The sequence below is a fragment of the Pagrus major genome, chromosome 4 (assembly GCF_040436345.1).
Source record: "Pagrus major chromosome 4, Pma_NU_1.0".
Classification (NCBI taxonomy): domain Eukaryota; kingdom Metazoa; phylum Chordata; class Actinopteri; order Spariformes; family Sparidae; genus Pagrus; species Pagrus major.
In genome coordinates, this window is record NC_133218.1 from 7,074,270 (window position 1) to 7,099,013 (window position 24,744).

At 39.9% G+C, this 24,744-nt stretch overlaps 3 protein-coding genes across 5 annotated transcripts in view; all 3 read right to left on the minus strand.

Moving 5' to 3' along the window:
- Positions 1 to 8,841, minus strand: part of LOC140995137 (AT-rich interactive domain-containing protein 3B-like) — a 53,312-nt gene extending 44,471 nt beyond the window's left edge. The window contains exons 1-2 of one of the 3 annotated variants that reach the window (XM_073465075.1): positions 8,496 to 8,841; positions 6,539 to 7,171 (exon numbers count right to left, since the gene is read on the minus strand). In XM_073465075.1, the coding sequence (XP_073321176.1) occupies positions 6,539 to 7,171; positions 8,496 to 8,531 (669 nt within the window). In that variant the 5' untranslated portion in view covers positions 8,532 to 8,841. Of the gene's footprint in view, positions 1 to 6,538; positions 7,172 to 8,310; positions 8,452 to 8,495 lie in introns of those variants that run through there. The other 2 variants (XM_073465073.1, XM_073465074.1) reach the window with 2 other exon arrangements.
- Positions 8,842 to 9,621: 780 nt separating this feature from the next.
- fam219b (family with sequence similarity 219 member B) lies at positions 9,622 to 17,468 on the minus strand. The gene is made up of 6 exons (XM_073465152.1): positions 17,258 to 17,468; positions 16,581 to 16,689; positions 15,182 to 15,275; positions 15,013 to 15,090; positions 14,354 to 14,405; positions 9,622 to 12,160 (listed from the first exon to the last, which is right to left on the minus strand). Exons 1-6 carry the CDS (start codon positions 17,327 to 17,329, stop codon positions 12,011 to 12,013), a joined length of 555 nt encoding a protein of 184 aa, XP_073321253.1. The 5' UTR covers positions 17,330 to 17,468; the 3' UTR covers positions 9,622 to 12,010.
- A 993-nt stretch (positions 17,469 to 18,461) lies between these two features.
- Positions 18,462 to 22,213, minus strand: LOC140995212 (cytochrome c oxidase subunit 5A, mitochondrial-like). The gene is made up of 5 exons (XM_073465178.1): positions 22,077 to 22,213; positions 19,777 to 19,893; positions 19,342 to 19,463; positions 18,675 to 18,797; positions 18,462 to 18,589 (listed from the first exon to the last, which is right to left on the minus strand). The coding sequence occupies exons 1-4, from the start codon at positions 22,147 to 22,149 to the stop codon at positions 18,684 to 18,686; spliced, it is 426 nt and encodes a 141-aa protein (XP_073321279.1). The 5' UTR covers positions 22,150 to 22,213; the 3' UTR covers positions 18,462 to 18,589; positions 18,675 to 18,683.
- Between the last annotated feature and the right edge of the window lie 2,531 nt (positions 22,214 to 24,744).

Genomic DNA, 24,744 nt, shown 5'->3' on the forward strand with positions numbered 1-24,744 from the left:
AAAACAAATATTCGAACATGGATTTGGACATTGATTACCATGGCAACGGTGGAAGCTTCGTAGCATTCCGATCAGCCCTAGCTTATACTCTATCTGACATAAAGGGTGGCAGGGCTGTAACACATTGGTGTAGAAAGGCTGTGGGTGTGCGAACCTAACTTGTTAAAAAAAACATAGTAACTACATGAATTAATGTCCTTATTAAGTGTCTGTTTACCTTGATAGACTGAGATGGGCAATGGTGGAGGAAGTACTCAGATCCTTTACTTATAAAAAATACTGATACCACACTGTAAAAATACTCTTAAGTAACAATTATAAGTATAGTATACTTTAATCTAAGCATAATCAAGTAAATATGCTTTAAGGGTTCAAATTAAGTACAAAATTATGCAGACTGTTTACCATTATATGTCATATGATTATATTATTATTAGTCATGCATTAAAAAACAGGATTTTACTGCTGTAGTTGGTTGACGTGGAGCTCTTGGAATTATTTTGTACAGGACTACAACTCTTGGTTATTTTATGGATTAATCTGTTGATTGTTTTCTTCATTAATTGATTGATAGTTTGATGTGTAAAACTTAGTCAGACCTTTCATATGTGACTATTTTTTAATACAACAATTAACAGACAATTTAAATGAAGTTAAATGTTCCAATATTGCCTATACACCAACTCTCCTGGAAACTGGGAGTGCAAAATATAATTACGCAGCACTAATTGTGCAGTTGTGGGTCCTTTGTTTCCATCCCAATACAAATTCAACCACAGCCATAACAGCCGGGCTGCACTGACAATGAGTAGCATCAATCAGAAAAATGCCATTAAAAAGGCAATCCGGAGCTAAAAGCCCAATCGTCTCCATCCAACCCACCAGCCAAGGCCTGCTATTTATGAGGCAAAGCAAGGTTCACACAGCATTGATCTACAGACTAATACCCCTTTTACACTGGTCGAAAATCCCACTTAAACACGCTAAGATCGGGTTTTGTGTGCAATGGGAATGTGTAAACTCTGCATTTACACCCGGGTCAATCGATCTGCAGTAGACCCAGAGTTTTTAACCTCGGGTTAGGGTTATCTAAACGTAAGACCCAGGTGAACACGCTAAATTCCGCCGCGCAAAGTGATGCGTGTTGCTAGCTAACTTCCGGTTTGGCGCCCGGCTAACTTGATGGGGGATAAAATAATATAATCGTGTGGCTCTTCAAGACCTTCCAAAATGCTATTGGACCGAATGGCTCAAATTATGTTTTCTCTTCTGTTACAACTGTTTCTGGTGCATTTTAGACATGAAACGTGACGTCAGTGACGTACAATGTGACATTTCAGATAAAAAGGGAGTTGACCCACGTTTAAAAAACCTGTGTAGACCTGCTAATTTTGGTGGAAAAGCGGTAATATACTGAAAAACCCAAGAGCAACGCACCATATCAATGAATGTGTTTACACTACAACTCACCTCAGTCTGTTAGTGTTGGACTAACAAAATCCACCTTGGGAAAAGACACTTAAAAACATTTTTCAAAATTAATTTAAATTTAATTTAAGTGTTTGAAGAACACAACTAAACATAATAAATGTAAATGTACTTCTGTTTTCAGCAAACAGCTCAAGAGCACATCATGTTTTGGTTGAATAATTGTGTGACTACAAGAAGGAAAACAGAGGAAGTAGCAGGTCAGCCAAAATGTTGAGAGGAATCTCACAACAGCGAACCCAAATCAGACTCCGTGTTTTGAGATCATTGATGCAGCCAAGGGGGCAAATTTGGAAAACGAGGTTAACCATTTAGTGTCTGGGCCATTCATCTCAAATGCCATTAGTAATAGAATTTTTTCGTCATGAAGTCAGCCGGATGGAAAAGAACCATTTAGAAATTAAATAGAAACACATTCACAAGACGAAATGAAAAAGAACATTCGAAAAAGAATATGACTGTGCATCCTGAACACATGTAACAACACATTTGTGATGATTTAGAAGTCATTCCCTGTTCTTTGATTATAGAAGATTACTTTGTTAAATCTCACTTTTCCTTGTCGTTCTCAAAAATCCTCTAATAAAAGAACTGCTGAAGAGAACAGTCAGTGTTGAGGTTTTCAATTCCCTATGAAGCTCAACAGTTTGAGCATGACAGGGACAATACAGGTCTCACACTTTAAAGTCATGCCTCTTATTCTGAAGCACTCCAACATGATTAACTGGACCTCAGCCTTGCTCATTATTTGTCATCTGAATGACCTCCATTTGCAGGCGGTTTGTACAAACAGGGGTCAGGCGGTAATTCCATCCTTATTACATCAGGAGGTCCAGCAAACAGAATAAGACTAAGTACACCATTTAAAACCCACTGACAGTTATGGCATGTGAGACGCCAACATAGGATTGAAAAGGCAGAAACCAGGTCAGGTTGGCTTATTCAGCATACACACAAGGAAATGAAGGCTCCTGGCTCCCACCACAACACTACTGACAGACATGGTGTCAGTGTCGCACGTTTCTCACACATCCAGCAGCCTTCCGAACGACACTGTAGCTATAGCCTGATGCACCAGGGTAGAGCTGTTCCACTGTCAAAATGAAAACTTGAGTCCATTTGCTAAATACAATGTCTACCTCATTTATCATAAATGAACCATAAACAAGGCCAAACATTCCTGCCTCTAAAAGCTCACACACAATCCTTATTGATCTCTGCACTGCAGCCGTGCAGCTCCCCACTTCCTGGCTGATGTGTTGCTGGGGCGACAGCTAAATTATGCAACAGCGCTGGCTCAACAGACAAGCTTCAGTGCTTGAGCAGCAGCAGTATGGCCCGAGGACAGCAAGAGATGGCAGGGCTCAGCAGCAACAGATGCCCAGTGACTGTGGTCTGGTTGCCCTTGTGGGCCACCACTTTTCTTGGTACCCCTGATTCAAGTTGAAGACTGGTTCTGCCTTCTTCTTTTCTGAGAGGATTATCTTGCACTGATTTACTTGCTTTGAAAGGATGGTTTACAACATTCTGAGATTAAAAAGGTCTCTGATCCAACCCAAATTAGAGACTACAAATCTAATCAGGCAGCAGGGGGTAATTATCCAGCCTCTTATAGTTGAGCCTGCTAAATATAGTACCATGCAAATGTACAACCAGTATTTACAAGGCTAATGTTCTTGGCTGTGACACAATGACAGAGAACCACATTGTGTAATGTATTCTTAATATGATTTTCTGCATTGAGTCATAGGAAATTATTACTCAAGAGCACCAACACCGCAATCAGAAACAATTCAAATGTGGCCAGCAATCTGTCAACTTGATGTCTAGTTTGATGCCTGCTTAAACTTACTATTCAGCCCAGTGATGTGTTAAGAAAAGTACTAGAGCTGGTTTCTATGTCTTTTGACTTGTCATCCCTCTCCTTCTGTGATTACAGCAATGCAAATGTAGACATACTCTGCTTGCTGCTTCCACTTTGTCTCACTTGTCAGAAGGCAGGGTTGCACAGGAACAAACAGCATGCTGTATGTAAAACTTGTAAACCTGTGGAACGAAAGCCATGGCACTCACACCACCTGCAGCATACCACACAACATCTCTGTTACAACATCCAGCCAATCCAACTAAAGCGATTTCACCACACATACACTAGGACACAAGAAAATCAGTGTTCCGCAGGCGTGATTAAAACTCTATTAATCACACAGGGATTATCGCAAGGAGTGGAGGGGTCTATAGGCATGTCTCTGTGCGTGTGTGTGTGTGTGTGTGCATGTGCGTGCGCGCATTTGTGTGAGCAGGAGGGGTGGGGAGGTGGATTACAGGGGTCATGCAGCCTCTGTCCCACTGCGGCAGAGGCCAGAGTGCTGAGGCCGTACGACTGCCTGCCCTGGCCCTCTCTCCACGCGACACCTTTGTCCAGCCCCTTGTTTGACAATTATTTACTCTGCTATTTAGGACAGGGCTGAGGTCACCACACATACATCACTGACACGAAAACACTGGCTACCCGTGTCTGTCCACCCCCATTTGACCTGTATGGGCCCTCACCACTCATATACACTGAAAACACTCCGGATTACAGGACAGACTAATCAAATGGTTGTCAGTCAAGTGTTGCTGCTGGGTGAGACATATTACATACAAGTAAACATTACCTTGTTATTACATCGATATGCACTGGTTGTTCTTTTCTGCATTACATTAATACTCCAACCATTGTCTTGGAGCTACAGCTAACCGTTGGCAATCATCAATATCAGTTGCATTTAGGGTTCCAGCGATATACCGTTTAACAAACATGGAGGTATGACAATTGATGATCGTCAGGCCGTGTACATTTTTCTTATCTATAGTATTAAAATCTACCGTAGGATAATTTAAAAAAACAAATGGTATTTTAAGTTTATATCTAGTTTAATGTCTTTCAGATCATCATTTTTTTTTAAAAATACTGAAAAGGTTTGTTCAATCAAAAAAACCCATTTGTTTTTATTGCATTAGCGGTCACTGTAACTGATAATAACAGCTGTCTAATATCGTACACACTGTGATATTTTCTGAGATGACTTGTACCATGAAAATCTCATAACATTGCAACAAAAGTTGAATGAAATGTGAAACTAACAAACTGACATTTTTATCTTGTTGGTCTCTCTGTGAGCTGCTCTGGGCGAAATCCGGAGCCTCACTCTTCGAATATGGTCTGCTATGGCTCAAGAGCACAAGAGTAGTCAGATGCACACATGGTGCTTTGCGTAAAAGCCTCCACCCGTTGGAACTGGCGACATGAAATGTAAATGTTCATGTAAATGGGCTTCTGTACATCTGTCTTTTTAGCTATTCATCCTATCCCCTCCTGTCACTGCTTTTAGAACATAATAAATGTGCTCCCTACATTATTACAGGGGTCGGTATTTGTGGCATCTGCCTGGCTTGTCTCTGGCCTCTCGAAGACAATGACATCAAAAAAGGGAAAAAGAAAAAAAAACAGTTCCCCTGCCTCCACTGTCCCCCTCCCCCCTACAGTGGTGCAACCTGAAACTGCCTGAAGAGATGAGCCGTCATTAAATACTGCAGAGCTGACATAATGACAGGAAAGATAAAAGAGAGGAAACAAAAAAAGGCCAGACCAATTCTCGTCCTATAATGCCTCCCCCAACCCCCAGGCTCAGCCCACCTCTCCTAATAAAAGACACCAGGCCTCAGATAGGGCACTGGTCAACTACAACTCGGCTGCTGTGATCTTCTGTTCTGACAACGTTCACACAAAGCCAGGCCACCTCGCAGAATAATACTACTCCACTCTCTCTGACACCTCTGGAGACAATAAGCAGCTCAAACAATGCAGGGAAACTCCCATTTCATACAATGTTCATATTAGAGTGATGTTTTAAATCATCTCCTGCAGATCCCAGTGAGGGCTCTAGTGGATATACAACAATTATAAAATGACAACTACCACTGCTGATACTCCTCCCAACTCTTCACAACTGCCTTCCCTTAATTTGGAAATGTGGTCCAGAGAAGCACCATCCAAAGACATTTGCCTTTAAATAGACAGTAATAAAATCCAGAAACATGATAGTTGAGCCCACTGATCAAGTTCAGATATGTCCTCTGACACAGCCCACTCTTGTGCAACCAGTGCTTTTTATATCACCCTTAGGCTTCTGAGCCCTGTTTAACTTGCTATGTCCCAAGCTATGATGCTAAACCGCATGTAGTTCAGCTTGGCTCCCAGTTGGCATTCCAGCGTTCTGTAATACTGTGCTGAAGAAATATTTACCTTCAAGGAAAAGTGCACTTGGCACACAGCCGAAACTCTTGGAGGGGGGTGAGACGGGTTGCTACTGTGTACTACATCCAACCTTCCCACCCACCCAAAATCCTCGTGCTGACCCGGCCAACCACCCACAGCCTCACAGCAGCAGCCCTGCCTGACTCCGCTACCTGGATCAGAGCCAAACCCGAGGCTGAGCAAAGCCCCAAGAGGGACAGAAAGCGAGTGGCGCACACACACATACACACACAGAATGTGAGCGCAGAGGGAGAGAACGAGTGAGTGTGAACATGTTGCGCCCCAGTCTGGCCCTCTGCCAGGAGTCACTTAGGAGGATTTTTAGCCACAAAAGCCAATCGGCGGTAAACCATCCACAGAGATTTGAAGTTTCTCACAAAGATACTGCTGAAGAGGTTTGTCCCACAGTCAAGATTAAGCAGTCGCTCACAGCAGGTGGCTGTACTAAGAAATCAAACAAATGCTCAAAGGGAGAGTGTTGTACTAAGAAAAGCCTTACTCCTTTGGGTCACAATCAACAACAGTGTTTTGATTTAGCAGCTATGTGCTGACTCACTGAATTTAAGTAAAACAGATTTGAATTAGCAGAGGGAAATCTTCAGCGATAATGTCATTTTACACATTCTGTATACACGATAATACACCAGTTTTAGTTTGAGGGGCAATGTCTGGAAGACTGGGAAAAGACCAAAACAAGAATTGATGTAATCAAAAAGAAACAGTGTGGCAAGGAGCCAAGGCACTAACCTGTCTGAAGTGATCATCAAAGCCCCAGTCGGCCTGTCCGTTCGGAGAGGTAGCAGAGTGAGGCCCTGCAGGAGACAGGCCCTCGTCAGGTTCCTGCTTCACTCTGACAGGTGGGGATGCAGCCCTCTGGGGGGCCGATGCAGAGTAACTGCCAAATGGACGGGCCTGGATGCGGGAGGCGCTCTGCTGCAAAGCGAGGGTCTGCTTGCGAAGGAACTCCAGACCACTGGCACTTGCCTCATCGTCATCACTGCCCTCGTCCCCCTCCATCATCTCATTGTCGTCATCCTCATCGCCAGAATCCCGGCCTCTGTCCTCGTCATCCTCTCTTTCTGAGTCCACACTGCTCTGATTGGACATCCGGGGAGGCAACCCAACACCAGGGACCCCTCCAGCCAGGCTCTTGCCCATGAAGCTGGCCCCAGAAGCCCGGGCAGCCGCCAGGATGGCCTGCTGGGCAGCGACCTGCTGAGCATACATGATATGGGCCTCTCGCAGCTTCCTCTCCTTGCGCTCCATTTCCAGTCGGGCCTGCTGCTGGCGCTGGAGCTGCTCCATTACTGCCTCCAGCTTCATCCCCCCTGTAGAGGTGCTCTGAGGAAAGGCTACACCAGGCTCCTGAGACATGCTGGGCTGTGGGAGGAAAGAGAGGGAGTCATGGATGACCTACCATATACTGAAATCTAATTACCCCTTTATCTCATTATACAGGACAAAATGGGACATGTGTAGCACACATGCATCCCCCAAAATAATCAATGTTACAATGGAAACAAAGGGGTAATTTAAACAAAGACTTACACACAGAGTACAGATGATTCAACCCCATAATTTTCATCAGGATCACGTAGTAGTAAAACCTGTTAACTTGTAACTCCCTGAACCTAGTCACTTTAGTCAATGTTTGAACCAGGGGCCGGAGCTGAGCGCCACCGAGTCAAAAGTTGAAAAATCCTCAGCATCACCTTAATAAATCTGAACTGTATTTTCTCATATGAATAAACTGAATATGTGGGGATCCCAACTTTTACACCTAAACTCTACAAATATTCAAATCTGAGCATGTGTAAAAGCACAAACAATGAAGTAGGACAATACACACCAATTCACACTAAAACCACTGTTATGTTACCAGGCTCACAACAAAGTAACCTTTTTCTAAAAAAAAAATAGACTAAAGCAACCCTGAAGATCACTTTAAGGTTTCAGGGTCCACACAAATATCACAGCCGAACGTTAAAACATGAGGCACAACAGCAACCAGCCACGGAAAAAACAAATGAAAATGCTAGCAAATCACTTTTTTTGTAGGATACGTGCGGTGATTTATCATTAAGACATCCAATAACACATTTAAACGTCTTTATCAACGCAGAGGTTGCAAAACTGACCCCAGCTAACATCACTGTGTTTAAGTAAGGACAGTAAAATGGTCATGAATATAGCAAATGTTAGTCAAAACTGGTTTCCAAACAGCCTCCAGCAAAAACTTCAGTGTTGAAAGAAAAGAAAGGTAAACTGACCTCAAGTCGTATTAGTAAGAAAGACAGCCACTTCAGTGAAAAGACAAATCTGCTAAGACTGTAAAAAAAAATGACACCTTTTCCGCATTTAGCTAACTTAGCTGCCACATCCTCAAAATACGTGGATAACGTATGCGCTATACGTTTTAGGAAAAGTCACCGTACAAATAAAACATTTGGCCTTATAACGTCTTGACTTCCTCTAAAAAAAAGTGTGTGAGATTATGAAATAAGTATAAAGTTACCTACCATAAAGGACAAAATTAGTTCTGAAAGTTTTTTTTCTTCTTTTTCTTATGGAAAGTGTAACGCCAAGCTAGCTAAACTCTTCTGCGTTAAATAAAAGGCGGTCGAGCTGCGTCTTTTCGGAGGATATTTTAGCTCGTCACAGGTCAGACAGACGAAGAGGGACGCCAAGCAGGACGACGACTCACCATTTGTGCCTTACTACTGCCTGAATTGTCCACCATCCCTCCTTCCTTGGCTTTATCCTCCTTCTTCTTCCCTCGTTTGTGGCACTCGTTCAAACACTTGTAAACACACACACGCGCGCGCGCACGGGGGCAGCAGTACTGTGCATGCAAGTGTAGCTCGCGACTGATCCGCCGGCAGAAAGGCGCTGTGAGTGAGCTCTCTTCAGGGTGAGCTCTCTTCTGGGCGACCTCTCCAAATGTGGCCGTGTTTCTCGCTTTCTTCCCCCAATGATTTTCGTGATTTTTCTTCTTTAATAGAAAAGGGGAACGACTGGAAAATAGCCCGATCTCATATCTCGCAGAGCGCTGAGGTAACTCCCTTCACTCGTTTTTTTTTTCCTCCCCGTCAGTTGACACCCCCCCACATGGCGTACTACAGCATTAGACCCGCCCAGCGACCGCAACAAGTCCCACTGCCTTTTCAGTTTCATGACACTCTTATCTGAGTACGTTTACCTCTAATGTATTCATTACTTCATTCATATACATCCGTTCAACTTAGCACAGAGCAGGCTAAATGAACATAGCACTATGCTAATAGCTGTGGATAGCCTTCTAAGCCATAAAATCTCCAAAAGTATTTAAAAAACTTTCAAGTTAAATGGTGTCAAACACATTAATTAATACAATGTATTAATATATAAATATTATTTTCTGAAGGAAGCTGTATTTGAACATATATTTATTTTTTTTAAAGCCAAATTGCATTCTTAAAAATCTATATTTTGCCAATGGAGACCGGTCTCTTGCTAAATATTGGAAATATTCCAGTTACACATGGCCTGTTTACACCATCACATCTTTCTCTGAACTTGACAATTATTATAATGCAATATTTAAATGACATATCACCTCATGGTGACTAATAGTGAAGTGCAATAGGTGTTGTGACACTGCAGCATAGCCCCACACCGCCATCTTGTGGAAACAACAACTACAATGTTCATTGTGGTTAGTGTTTTATATCAACCACATACATAAAACTCATTCACATCCCATAATCGATAACCTCCACCGACATACCATCTACTTACTTAGCACTATCGGAGATGATTCTTAATTATAATCACAGTCATACACATGTAAGTGTAGATAATAGTTTTATTTAATAATGTGAAACAAAAAACAGAACAATCAAATAAAAAAAAGACTAGTGTTGACCGTTATAAAATAAGTCAGTTATTGCGTTTAGCACTCAATAACACTATATCGTCACAATGTTGTAAAACAAGCAGATTGTCCCAATAGTTGCATAGTACAGGTGAGTCAAGTGTACTTGCTACTGACCACTGGTGTTAAGTGCAATATTAGTCTACATAAAAACATCGTGCAAAGCCAGGGCCGGGGTCAATACACTTTAAATCCAGTGGTTACATTTAAAGCATTTCACCTCACACTTTTATCACGCGACTCACACCGAGTGTAATTGCAGAATCAGCTTTTATTCCTGAATCACTCACATGACAACCACAGAGTGCTGTGAGGAGATCGTGTACATAACTTTTGTTAGTAATGTGGCATTTTCAACAAAATGAACTTCCTGAATTCGAATTAGTGAGTTGATCCCAACTGTAAAGTACAAAGTACAAATCAAAGTTCCTAATTTTTCTTGCACTAAATGTCCCTTTCCAGTCTTTTACTTGTTCATGGTGGTCAAGTGGTCGGCTATGCCATTTATTTACATGAGAGTTACGCCCTCTAAAAACCAACACAGGTAGGTGAAACAGCAGCCATACATTTATCCTGACTTTAAACCTCTATGCACTTCAACAGTTGTGCAATTTTATTTTTTAACAAATGTAAAGTAAATATGAGTATGTAAATGTGAAAGGCAAATTACTTTCTATTTGCCCACTAGCACACAACATCTCCTGAGAAAGTGATCACTGTCACTCACTCTGATAATTAACATCTTTTGTTAATGCACAGTTTCAAAACTATCAGCAATAATTAATAGTAAAATATGACCCGGACTGTAGCATGAGTGAACAGATACATTTTTAAACTGGAAAGTAATTATAATTTTCAGAATTAGATCAGCAACAGAGGCATCATAACAGAGAATAATCCCAACACAGTTCAAACTGCGTTACAAATGACAAGGGTAGACCTCAAGCCTTATGCAAATCTGGTTTACTGTTTTTAACCTGTAACAACCATTTGTAGTGTCCTCCTTACAAATGTACTTATAAATAAATAAATAAAACGATGTAACAAATCTGCCAAATCTAAATATGGTAGAGAAGATGATCCTGACTGAAGTTCAAATCCAAAATGCTACATAATCGATACCGAAAAAAAAGTTATCAATGTAAATCATTTTTTTGAATTCCACCAATTTAAACCAAAGTCTTTTCTAAAGCATATTCAAAATAAAAAAAGAAACATATACGTCTAACCACATAAACAAATGCCTCTCTAGTTGACAAGATGACTTATATAGGAATCTCTAATATATTTTAACCACTCATCTGCCATATTTAATAATGTAACATTTGGTATCACTCTTTCAAACAGTGAACAACCTTTAAAAGGACTACCTTTCATTAAGCTTTTCTCTTCTACAGGTAGAGGATGAGCAAGTCCCTCCTGGTATGTATCAGTTTGCTCAGTAACAACATGTAAAATGTAATGAACTCTTTGTCTTCTTAGACACATAGCAGAAAAATGTGGAACCAAGAGAATATAAACCTAGGCTGTCGTCTACAGGTCATATCAGGTTTTTGAGATGGAAACATTTGCTGAAAAAAAAAAAAAACTATCCATACACATAAAGGAATGAAGTGGTTTCACTCACTTATACTATTTCAATTCAGTGCTCTGCTTTATATTAAAAGACATCCTATTAGTTATTTTTTGTTGGAATAGTTGTCATATTATACTGAACTGGTGGTCATATCATCTAGGAATAACTCTTAAAAATTTATTTTAAGGACAAAGTAAAAAAAAAACAAAAAAAGTCAGTTAATGCAACCAGAGTGAGGGAATGTCAATGTGTCATGTGATAACGTGAAAATTCGAATTCACCAAAAACACAATACACCATTTGTGTATGCATGTCATGCTCAGAGGGCTGCAGACCCGTTCACCAGTGCAGAAAAGACAGTAAGCAGCTCTCCATTGGGTCAACACAGACATCTCCCAAATGATGAAACTCTCTGCCACTCTATTTGGAGAAGTATAATAGTTAGCATTTTATGTACTTCTATAAAAAGACGAAAATAAAAAAATACGTAGAGCTTTGGGGTCACAGTGGATAAGGCTTCTTATGTCCATCCGCATTTTTTTTGTGTGTTGAGTGTTCTCAGCGCACACTGTCCCGCATGAGCAGGAGTTTGACTTCAGAGCTGGAAGTCCTCAGGCAGCACAGCAGTGGTCCTGGGTTAAAAAGAAAGGCCTCAGGCACCACCAGTGACTAATGTCAGGGACAGGAGCTGGAGCCGAGCCTTTGTAAGGTTCAAGTCACGGCACCGGCATCACTGCATGGAGCAGGACGGGCCCTCGGAGCAGCAGCACACAGAGGAGCCCATGGCTTTGGGCGGAATCAGGTCCAGGTCCTCGTCATCGGGGATCTCATCCAGACGGTAGCCGTCCTGAAGCAGCTGCCTGCTTAAATCAGGATGGACCTGGAGAGCAAAGAAAAGGACCTTAGTAACGCACACACACAACCTGGCAGACATTTCACTCTCTCCTCTGCAACTGAGCAATTCTTGCTGCTGCTGTCACAAAGACAACCGAATCGTCTCCATTTTCCTCAACCAACACAGAACAAAACATGAGTTTATTCTTTCATTTAGTCTATAATGGAGACGTGGAAACAGATAGAAATTGTGCCATGCTGCCAGGCTTCACTTAAGAGGAGATTTTGTGGCAGACAAAATTGCATAGTGAAAGCAAGGTTTATATGGAACCAGTCAAAACACCAATGGTGTCATCATTTTATAGCCATTGCATTGTGCAATGAAATATATAATGATAAGTTAAAGAAAAAACTTAAATTACATGTTGTCTACACTCTCATTTTGGGCAGTTACACTCTAATTTGCTGTCAAATTACAGTTTATAATGTGATAATCAAAAAATGTGAACAAACACAAAACAAGTGAGGTGTTTTCAAGCCACAGTGGCTGTGTAATTTACGATGGAAATAAGCCTTAGAAGTCTTTAATGAACTTAATTCATAATTGTGTAATGAGCTCACCTACATTGTTCTAAGACACTTTACATTTAAATGAAACAGAGTTACTTGAGTAAAAAGGCACAGAAAAATATTCTGTGGACACAAAGTAATGACGGATCCAACTGGCTGTTAGGTTCAAGTTAAGTTGCCAGTGAGGTCTCTCTCTCTCTAGCCTGTATTTGAATGGACTGGGTTCAGGTGATTGGTTTACTGCCAGTTTCACAGAAATATTTAGTCAGGATGGAGGCCATGAGTCTGTGACCCACCCATAAACTGACTCAGTTTGAATTTAAATATATATTTTAAAAATGTATCTGAAAATTCCAGTTACTCAACAGCAATGTGGGGAAACAAGTACGACTAAAGTTCTGCTAAAAGGTGGAGTAAACAACGCTGGCTACATATCTGAGATCAAGAGCCTGAGACGTAGAGTGTATGTTAAATACAACAATGGTAAGGTCAATATAAAACACATCCTTGACGCTCACATTTACTTATGCAAAGGCACACAACAGATCCTACATTATGTATGAATGCAAGCTAACAAAGACAAATGTTGATTTCCTTGTAGCAGTTGCACCTTAAGGCAAACCGGTTCCTTTTAACCCCTTACCTCATTACTGTTTGGAAAATGTGAATCATTTGGTGGTGCGACTGTGCTACAGAAAACCCTTGAGTAACTTTTACTTTTACATTTTTTTTATTGTGCAGACAGATTTTATTTTCTCCATGGGTACTAAATATTTATGAAGGTTTTGCAAAGTCAAAGGCAAGTGTTTCAAAGTTGCACTTCCAACTGTGTGCTGACCTGCTAAGGCGAGCTAATGTGGACAGCCCCCTTCAGACAAAAGATTCCAGACTAGACGAGCTGAAACTTGACAGTGACAGCCCGAGACTATCTATTGTCTCCATACCAATGACTCTCAGTACTGCTTTTCTAGCTGCCAGTTTTTCAGGCTTCTTCTGTAGCTGAATATAATTTGTAGCAGCTTAAAAATATCAGTTAGCTTAATGACAGTGAGTTACTTGCTACAGTTACATTTCTAGCATTGATTAAACGGCGAAAACAAAAAGTGTGTAGTGGGTGTGTGGTAGAGCGAGTGAGAGTGAGAGAGAGACACTGAATGTGAGCAGAACAGAGGAAAAGTTGAGCTGTGAACTTGTGAGTTTAGCAGTTAATAAAAATGTTAAGGGTTGTGTCAAATGGACACGTCTGTTTCTCAAACAAACTGATGAGCTGATCCTTACTTTCCTCCATCAAAACGTATGCCATTTGAACAAGCCGATGAGTCATAACTGACATGACCAGCTGACAGCACAAGTCAGTGATTGGCTGTCAAAACAGGTGACATGCGTTATGTTTCTAAACCGGTCACTGGTGACTTGACAAGCTGAGTGGCAGCTAAGAACATCTGCTGGCTTGAGTTGGGCTGAGACGTGCCAGTTCACGCCACGGGATCTTTTCCCTGCATCTTCCCTTAAAACTGTTGCGTCTTATTGTGAATCTTCGGTTTGAACTGAGCTTTGGTGAAAGATTGTGCAGAGGTCACAAAAATGAAAGGACAACAAGCCTGAGTTGATAAGAACACAAATTATCGATAAACGATCATCTGAAGAAGGTCCTGTTGGGCTCACTTACCTCAGCTGAAGAGTATCCTGAGGAATACTGCTCAAAATCAATCTCTTCATCACTGTAAGGACAAGTAGGACAGGTTCTGTCACTCTAGGGCAAAACATTTCAATGTACCAAAGTATTTAGGAACGCTAGAGCTGGAAAAATACCAGAATTCTACCTGCAACAGGTACCTGTTAATGTCCAGGTGACATGAGTTTATGGTTACAATGTAAAACGGTGGGTTAAACTTAGAAATGAGATGGGATTCATTGAACTGAAATTACATCTGATTGCACACAAAAAATGAGTCCTAACATTCTTTTAAAGGAGAACTAAAACCAGAAACATTTATTTTGTTTAGATATATTTTTGATACACTCTGATGAGCTTGTGTTAATGTTCTGTCATACTTTCAGCCCAACTGCACTGCATCTTTATGAAAAGACCAAAATCATCAATTTACAGCATGATTTTGTGGTAGACTACAATCTTTTGTGAGAAATAAAGAGCATAGCTTTAACATGTGCAAGTGTGTGTACAGGTGAGAAAAACATTGTAGGAAAAGAAGAAAAAGAATACTGGTTCTAGAAGGAAAATCTACTGTCACCACTTATTGTAAGTATTTTCAGTGATCAGTTTCTGCTTAAACAGTATATGTAAGTGTATATCTGGTGTGACATTACCTGTCCGAGTCCAGCGCAACCAAACTCTCATCAGCGTGCTGACTCAATGCAGCGTAGCCCTTGTTATACTTCACCATCCTAAAACGGAAAAACAGAAACAGTAAAAACCATGCAAAACAAACATCTCTTCCACATGCTAGCATTACAAAAAGAAGGTTCCTCTCCTCACCTCTTAGCTCCTTGTCTGGGCTGATGCATGACTGGAGGTCCTGGGGAGAGGGCTTTCTTTTTTAGTGCTTTCCTCGCCATCTCCCTGTGTTTCTCTGTGAATAATAAGAGATATGTATGTGCTGACTGAGAGTGAATGGATGACAGTCAAAGCAAAGGTCAAATGAGAGGTATATCTATGCTAACAACAAAACATCTCTTAAAAAAAATAATTGAATCTAAAAGTAGGACTTGAGATTTATGAAGCTTCCTGCACACACTCTCAGCAAGTGGAAGTTCTTTAAGAATGAATGGCATCATTGTGTTATGATCATGAAACCGACATGAGAACAGTACTTATTGGAGGTAAAAGGCAAAAAACATAATAAACTGGATTTCATTCGCTTTTTCGAAATGCTTACACCAGTTGAATTCATTTGATTGCTAATAAGTCTGACTTTTTTCCACTGCTCTGTTATCATGGTCAAAGCAGATCTGAGCTGACTAAAGTCACCACCAGAGGTTCAGGTCAGATCAATACATTTGTAACACCTTGTTCTTATTTTAACACAAGACTTTCTCCACACTAAAACCTGAGGCGGATGAGGATGATAGTTGATAGTTGATGAAAAGTTACTATTAATACATTTTTTTCTAATTCTAAATGCATAAACTGACCATTTCTTCGTTCAAATTGAGCACAACTTTGTGGTTTGTTTAATATGTTTATCTAATAACATTAAAGTGCATTTGTTCAGGCTGGGCTCAACAGATAGCTCCCATCGATTTAGGTGCCAAATGTTGGTGACGTTTCAGGAATCCAGCGTTTAAAAATCCTTTCATATTTACAGTATTGGGTGCAAACACATTTAAAACAAACAAAGGAGTCTGTGAAATATGTCATGTGTCTTCTGCACTAATCTCACATGACAGATTCAGTCTGCTTCACTTTACCATGCATGGAACCCAACATCATCTCTTCTCTGTGTGGAAATCCTCCATGTCCACAACATTTCCCTCACTTTAAGCAAGAATGTGAAGCTACAGAAAGTCTTTATTGTGTCGATGCCAAATATCAGAACTAGAATCACCAGTCAGTCAGATATTTGATACATTCTCATCTGCACATAAAGATATCAGGACCTTAGAAGGATGTAGGCAGTGAACTACATTAAAACTGTCTATGTCGACTGCTTTCTATACAGACAGACTGTGCGAAACTTATCTAATGCATGTCATATGACTCAGACTCTGCTGTCCTGCACTTCATTACTCTGTAGCTGTTCCATTTTGTGCTGTGTACAACAGTATAAACCACAGCTGAACTCATAAAAACAATAATGAAAAGATTCATGACCTGCAGACAGGCATAATTATGACGTGTTTATGTCTTGGTCTTGATGAGTCAAGGGAATGCTTACGTAGTTTGAGGTGGATTGCTGGAGCTCTAGACATGATGTAAGGTCCTCTTTTCTCCACAGGCCTGATCCCTCCATCAGCGATCTTAGGTCTCGTGCCACCACTGGGCCCCTGAGGTTGCAGAAATTAAAGATAGCCTGTATTTCATATTCATATATGGTAGCCAAATGAGTGGTAACAAGACAATAGTGTGGGAAATGACTATAACAGCTTAATGACAAGAAGAAGATTTAAGAGGTGTCTTAAAAAGTATTTCAACCATCTGATGATCAATCATTATCTTAGTTTGTCTCTTGTAGCTGATCTCTTTCTAATCTTTTCCTAAACTGGCTAAGTTGGTCAGTTAAATCAGTTAAGTCAAGTTGTAAAACCTCCAAATGTCTCCCACCCACAGAAATGTTGTCAATTGAAAACTCTTCCAAATTTTCCCAGCAGTCCTTTCGGTTTACAGGAAGAGCTAATCATTTCTTATTTTTAAGTCCATTAATCATGTCACTCTATATCAATTTAAGTCAAACTTAGCTATGTCTATCGACCAAAAGCGTACGCTCTCGACACTTTTTATTGGCATGTCTTGTCATGTCAAAACAACCGTCAAAAATCACAGGTTGTAGACCGCTAGCCTCCCAGTTTCTATTAGCAGGCTAGGCTTAGCCGGACTAGCTTTAGCTGACATTACCGACAAAACTTGTGGCTCCTGCGCCTCCAGCAGGGTGTCCTTCTCTGGTTCCTCTATGATGTCGTTCATCATCTTGGCGTTAGCTGTCACAATTCACACCACAACACAGCCATGATGACAGGTGTCCCTCCGGCGTGGGACTTTGTTGTTTTCCTCAGGAACAGGTAGCATAGGCACTTCTGTTAGCTAACTATGCTATTATGATAGCAGTGACAGGTTTATACTACTTCCGGGGATGAGTTTCAAAATAAATCCTGTGTCGCTAACATGTTTAGGAAAAAGTATGCGATTATGACATCCAAGAAGCAATTCAATGATTGGTTTTGTGCACTAGCATTTTTGTAATTTCCTATAGTAAAGTTATCGTAATTAAAGGCCACGCTCACCGGCGTACATTTCGATCTCCAGTTCAGCATAACGCCAGAAGACAGGCAGAAGTAAAATAGAAAATTAACGTTATTTATAAAAAAAAAAAAAACTCAAGTTAGCAAATACTGTAGATGCGACACAAAAATTGTGCAATTGCTATCTACCGCTTATTTTATAGAATAGCAGAAACAGTGAATGCTTTTATACATGTTTCACTACATGCACAATCCAGGACAAAGATATTCAGCCTCCTGTCTCCACCTGGTGGATGAGAGGGGTAATACTGTCTCACTGAGGATGTGTCAAATAAACCAGATGTTGGCTCCGTGGTGGCTGTGTTCATGCTGCTCAAATTCAAACATTTGTGTCGTAACTACTGCTAAGAAAAGTTTTTACACACTAATGAAGCCGAGACGTAAATCTTCTCCTAGCTTGTCTAACTCAACAGGGTCAGAGGTCAGCAACATTATGGTGTTAATAGTTGAACCATCAATTAGAGAGGTGCTAGTGTTTCTATTCACTGAAATTGAGTTGAATTCGTTGTGGTATGTTTATGGACATAAAACTGAATGCACATGCATAATAAACCTTCTTCACCATAGACATTTTCACCTGTCATGGCAGCATTCCATTTAAGTTGCCCTGTAAGCTATGCCAGTGAAGAAGCAAGCAAATAAGCAGGAAACTCCTATATATAATGCAGCTAACATTAATATGATTTAAACATGTGCTTTTCTTGCTACGAGGAATCAAAACATCTGCTGTTAAAGAAAACAAAGGTCCATTATAGACATAGAAAAACATTCATGAATGTACCAGAAAAAAAACACACGACTAAATTATTGGTTTCTTTATTAGGTCCACCATTTTGTACACAACAGGACAGCATGGATTTAATCAACAATATAGACATATTTGACAGGAGAGAACCAGGAGAGCTCATCCCTTGATGTATCAAAGTACCTGAGGAAAGAGGGAAAAATATATTTTCAGCTGAAGCAAGTAATGTGCAATATAATTCATGATTCATGGTGTGGTTCAGTCTCACCTTGATAGTTTACAACTTGTCAATGCCCAGCTCCTCTGGTGTTGAGATGCCGAGTTCTGCCAGAGTGGGCTTCAGCTCTTGGAGCAGGTAGGGATAGATGTCTTTGTGGGGGCCTGCTTTGTCCTGCACAACACAAAAAATGTCAACAACAAATAAAGAGCATCTTGTCATAGGCAATATTTGCAAACTTGGCAGTGAGAAGTTAAGTACTGATCAGTCACAAACAATATAACCTTGTGATAATTTTTATTAAATAAATAGTAATATTGTGTAATTTTTACCTGACAACAACATCAGGTATAATTTAATCATTTAGTCTGTGTGAAATGAAATTGTGAAAAATGCTAAATCCGATTCCCCATAGCATTAAGTTGCTTCTTTTGTCCAAGGAACAGTCAAAAATCATAAGGCTCCTCATTTGTTATCATAAATGTCAAAGAAAAGCAAAAATCCTTAAATTTAAGAAGCTGGAACCAACAAATATTTGACATTTTTGCCTGAAAATTGACTGACACAATAAATCAATTCACAAAAGAGTTGGAGATTACGTAAGCAGGTTAAGCAATCCACATTCAAGCTCTTTGTATGTCAGAAGTTGCACTTCCAAACTGAAACAAAGTTCATTAAAAAGGTTTATAGCAGCCCTTATGAAGGGACAGCAACTTACCTTAACGGCTTCAAGGATGCGGATGGCGCTGGCCAGGTCATTCAGTCTCCGGCAAGCCCTTAGTGCTGAATCCAGGATCTTGGCCTCAGGTACCAGGTCATACCCGATCAGGGTGTTCATCCCTTCACGTAAAAATCAATGGGAAAAAGCCCATGAGTCAGCAATAATAATAACAGCAAATGCAAACTGTAACAGAGAGGGAAAAAAGCTATATATACTGGAATGTAAAACTCATTCAATGCTCACAGTTTTGCCATAGATGTAGTGGGAATCAAAAGCCCATACAACCACCGCTGGACAACATTGACAATTATTAGGCCAGATTTACTTTATATAGGTGGATATTTTGGCTGATTGTTTTTGTCATGATTCTAAATGAACCTTAACTGGAACCAAAACAATGACCACCACAATACAGAAAACATGAACTGTTACCTTTCCTTAGTTCCCAGGCATCAATGTCAGGCTTGCTGAAGTAAGTGACCCAACGGGCATCAAACTCCTCGTCTGTCTCCACCGCGCCATGGGAGTAACATCTGGAGGCCAATGGAGCTGGAAAACATCATGCAGACACAGAGATTTACAACACATTTCCAACAACTTACATGGACTTTTAAAAAATACAAGTACATGTAGTATAAAAATAAAATGCCTTGCTACAAAACCCAACCAGTATTAGTCTTTCTGTCTAAAATAGGCCAAATTTTGATTTGAATGATTAAATATCTTATCAAACATAAGATTATGAATTTGCCCAGGCATTCTGTGCCAACCTTCAATATTATGTGCTTCTCTCACATTTCTGTTGGTACTAAAAAAGGTCCAGATTCAATACTGAAGTGTGAATGTTGAACTTATTCATAGCTCTTACCCAAACAAGACAGAGTGAAGAACAGATCAAGATAACAAGCAGCAATAATGACATATTAAGACTTGTGATATTGATATAATATGAATGTAGCTGTAATTTTCCACATTTGGCATGATGATAACCCCACAATGAATAAAAAGCCGGGCACTGTAGGGCAGGTGAAGTTTTTCATAAAGGATGAACTATAGAATATCTATGACTGTCAGTGAGGAAAGCAACATTGAGAAGAGACAATTTGGCAGTGAATTTGTTTTCCCTTTAGAGTACAGTCCTTTATACAAAATATCTTCTGTGAAGATTATTCTTAAAAAAAGGGAAAGGCATTATTGCAGGCTCATATTCATTTAGTGTACACTGTACAGTTCCTCTTTCAAATCACATAATGGAGACATTGCCTGTATTAAATATGATTTAACATTATAGAGGCTCTTTTCTTTTTGGAAACATGCACAATAGCTGTTAAAAAAGCACTTTAAGGAATTAAACACAAGTCCAAGTACATTGCTTGCATGCATGCTGTGAGTCTGTGAAACCTGTTTAGAAGCTGTAGATAATACAGGTCTGTGGACGTGACTTGAGGTGGGTTTGTGTTCCTTTAAATAGCCCACACAGAGAGCTTAGTCATGTGACTCTAACAATAGATCAACAATTTGAAATGCAATCATGAATCCCTCACACAATATTTGAATACATGCAGTATTATAGTATTGTCATCATTTTTTTCCGCAACCATAATTTATTGCACACAACAAAAACGTAACAGCACGATATCCCAACAAACATTAAGGACTGGCAACTCTTTTTTTTTATGCCTAAACAGACTAAATAAACAAACTCTTTTTGTTTTCAAGACTGAATAAACAAACTGACCTTAAAGAACAACCCAATTCCATACTGTTTTACTTTGTTTATATGTGGCGGACCCTGCCACCTTTCTAGCATCAAACAGTGTTCTGTGGACCTTATTTTCCTCTGGGAACAGCTTTTTTATTCAGTCGTGGAAAAAAATAAATGGGTTATTATTACCTCATTAATATTGTAAATACTAAAATTCTGAGTTTGAATTTCTTCTCCTACTACATAGTGCTCCTTAAAGTTCATCAATATTTAATCTTCCCAATACATAGTGCTGACAGAAACAAAATGAACGTGTTCGAATCACATTGTTAAAATGAAAAAAAAAAAATATATATATATATATATATATATATATATATATATATATATATATATATATATACATATATATATATATATATATATATATATATATATATATATATAGCCAAATTCTTGGAAGTGACATCTGTAACGTAGCCTGCACAGATACCCATGATGTGTACTGCAACTTGAGCCTATGAATGACGACCTAACTGCGGAAGTTAAGGACAGTTCATTTAGGGTGACTATTAGCATCGAGACTGACACCTTCTCCTAGACTTCCATTGTTAACTATGGGCAAATTTTAAACACATAGCTGTATACACAATACATTATATGGTCTGCAGATGAGTGAAACAGTGAAACGTGTTGAAACCAGCTGCGTATAAACTGCGGCCACTGACTCTCTTGAACTAACTAAGGAGGGTCATCACAAGGTCGTGACATTTTTTGCTGAAATTAATTTCGCGCCTCTTCATTTAAAATATTCTATGAATGGAGAAATTGCAAGAAAGTATCCAGGTCAAGGCCAAAAGGATGGCTAACCATAAAAATAAGTCAATGTCACCCTAAGCTAGCTTTACACACACACACATACATAGCAGGAGCTAAGCTAGGAAGCTAGCCGAGCAAGCGTAATGTAGTCATCTTTAACATAAGAGGCTTTCTAACTTCAGGGCAGGTGTAAAGCGGGCTGTCGTACCTGAGTAGCAGGGTCGGGACCGAGCCAGGCTCCGGGCCCCTGTGGCTGACAGTCGGAACACGGCTCGGAACATGGTACCGTGGGTGCTAACCGTCCCGTATGCTAAAGAGGGAGACTGTGGACGGACAAACACGATGAGGGCGACGAGGGTCACGTGACTGACGGAGACAGCCGAAAGCTTCAACGTCAAAGCTGCTGATTGGTCCGTTTCTTGACCACGTACTCCCACACTGGCTGATGTTTTTATTTTACTTTTTATGGTTTTTATTGATATTATATTATAAAACTATGGTTTTTGAATTGCATGAGCGACATACACCTCTAAAGATCATTTTAAATATTTGGCTTCACACTCATCTATTTACCAGCAGAACTCCATGAATAGGCCTGTGTATTTACATACGCTACAGTGTCAGAGTCTTAAAAGCACATTTGATTGGAGGTTGACCTTTATGTGTAGTGCAAATTACATATTTAATTAAGCTGTGACATTGTTTCAAGACACTTCCCATCAAATTTCATCCACCTGTTATTATTTATGAGCGCTCACTAATTGATTATACATCACATTGCTTGAAAGATGTCAGGAAAAAGGAGCATGGGACAGCAGCTATCATTTTGTTCTGGCCAAAGGTAACAGAAAACACTCTGGTGACTGGACCTGGCTCTCAGCTTTTTATTAATACTTCAAGAATGTTGGTTTGTGTATCCTAGCGTCATGCCCCCACAAAAGACTGATTCTTACACCTCCCATAATGCAACATGATAGCATCTGTCATTAGATCCTCCCTGCTTGATAATGAACCACATATTTCACACTCAACACACCTGTTTAGTAACAAAGCCTTAGACCTGATGAAATCATCAGGGATATTTCAAGGCTGAAAGGACCATTGTGTGGAAGCAGACTGCAACAAACAGAATACCCCTCGTCTTGCCCTCCCTTGCCATGGCTGCAATAAATGCGTAAGGCCCTCTCTAGGTTTGTCCTTTCTGGGCTACTGTAGAAACGTGGCAGAGATGTGGAGGGGACCCACTTCCTCTGTAGATATAAAAGGCTCATTCTAAGATAACACAAACACAACAATTCTTAGTTTCAGGTGATTCTACACAAATTAAAACATAATTATGAATATTATATTCCATTTCTGCCAATAGATTCCCTTGAATCTTACACGCTGGATCTTAACAAGCTCCTCCAGAGCCGTATAAGATAGCCTACTACTGTGTCCTCATGATGAGAAAACTGAACTTCATGTGTAAAATTGGTGGAGTTTCCCTTTAAAAACACTTCCCAGTTAAAACAAGACTATGGAGTGCATGGGTGTGTAAAGCCTACCAGCAGAGGGAGCTCTTGGATTGAAAATACATCCTGGAGTCCTCAGTGTGTACAGTCACACAGATTTGTGTCATTTATTGGTCCAACAGCAAATAACTTTTAGTGCACGTAGGGAGCTGAAGAACTGACAGATTCTGTTTCAAAGCATCATTTTAGGGGAAAAATCATCATGATCATATATGTAAGATTATTTTTATGTTGATAACATGGATAATAAAAATCATACATTTTATTTGACTTTGTGTATGCAAACACTTGAAGTGCATGTACAGGGGGTCATGTAACCAAGGTATAGCGGATTACCCTCTTGTGTGTATCTGTCGATTCAAGTTTGTGTGTGTGTGTGTGTGTGTGTGTGTGTGTGTGTGTGTGTGTGTGTGTGTGTGTGTGTGTGTGTCAGTGTTCTTAGTGACGTGGTAAACTCTAATCCGCCCTAAGCCCAGGGCACCACAGTAGATGTCCATTAGTGTAATATGCTGCTGCACATCTTTCCTTCTCTGTCTCTCTGTATCTTTCTCTCCCTGTCATGTCTGTCTTTTATTTCCCTCCAAGCCTTTCATGCTACACACTAGTGCTTGAAATATCTGTGTTTACATTACATGCAGTATTTTAGCTACTTTGCTCCGTTTTCGAGCACCTTCTGAGTAGTCAGTATAAGCTCTTTGACCTCTCACCTCCCAGTGGAAGAGTGCAGGAGAAAACACATGTTCTTCAACTTGATGAGAATAACATTATATCACACTTGTTACCTTATGAGTAGTTAGATTTTACACAGTTACAGCACCTACCAAGAAGTCTTCATGGGCTGAATAATTCTACTGTCATTATATCATCTATTTTTTTCTTATATAAAGCTAGGTCATGTGACTCTGTGTGGAGGATGAAGATTGACTCCCCTGACAACTGTCACCTGTTTGTCAGTGGAGGAAATGACTGTTGACACTACAGAGAGGTAATTTTCCTTGAAATTAGAAAATTCAAGATGAGATATGAGTAACAGAAACAGGGTGATAACTGAGTACAGATGTGATTTTTTTTTTTTTTTTTTGTAAATGTTAAATCACAGCAATTCTTTAAATAATTTTTTGTCTGGGAAGATTTTATTTTCATACCATGCTCCCAGTGGATTTTTATCTTCTTTACACTTGATTAATGCACTCTTGTCTGCAAGTAAAAAGCTCCCATTCTGATCACCATAGTGCTCATATTACATGTGTCACATGATCGTTCCAAGAACACAAGACTAGTTTACACATCTGTAGTCCAGGTTCTGGTGTTTACATTCTTGCATTCATGATTTATTTGATTTTATTTATTCAATGTTTTATT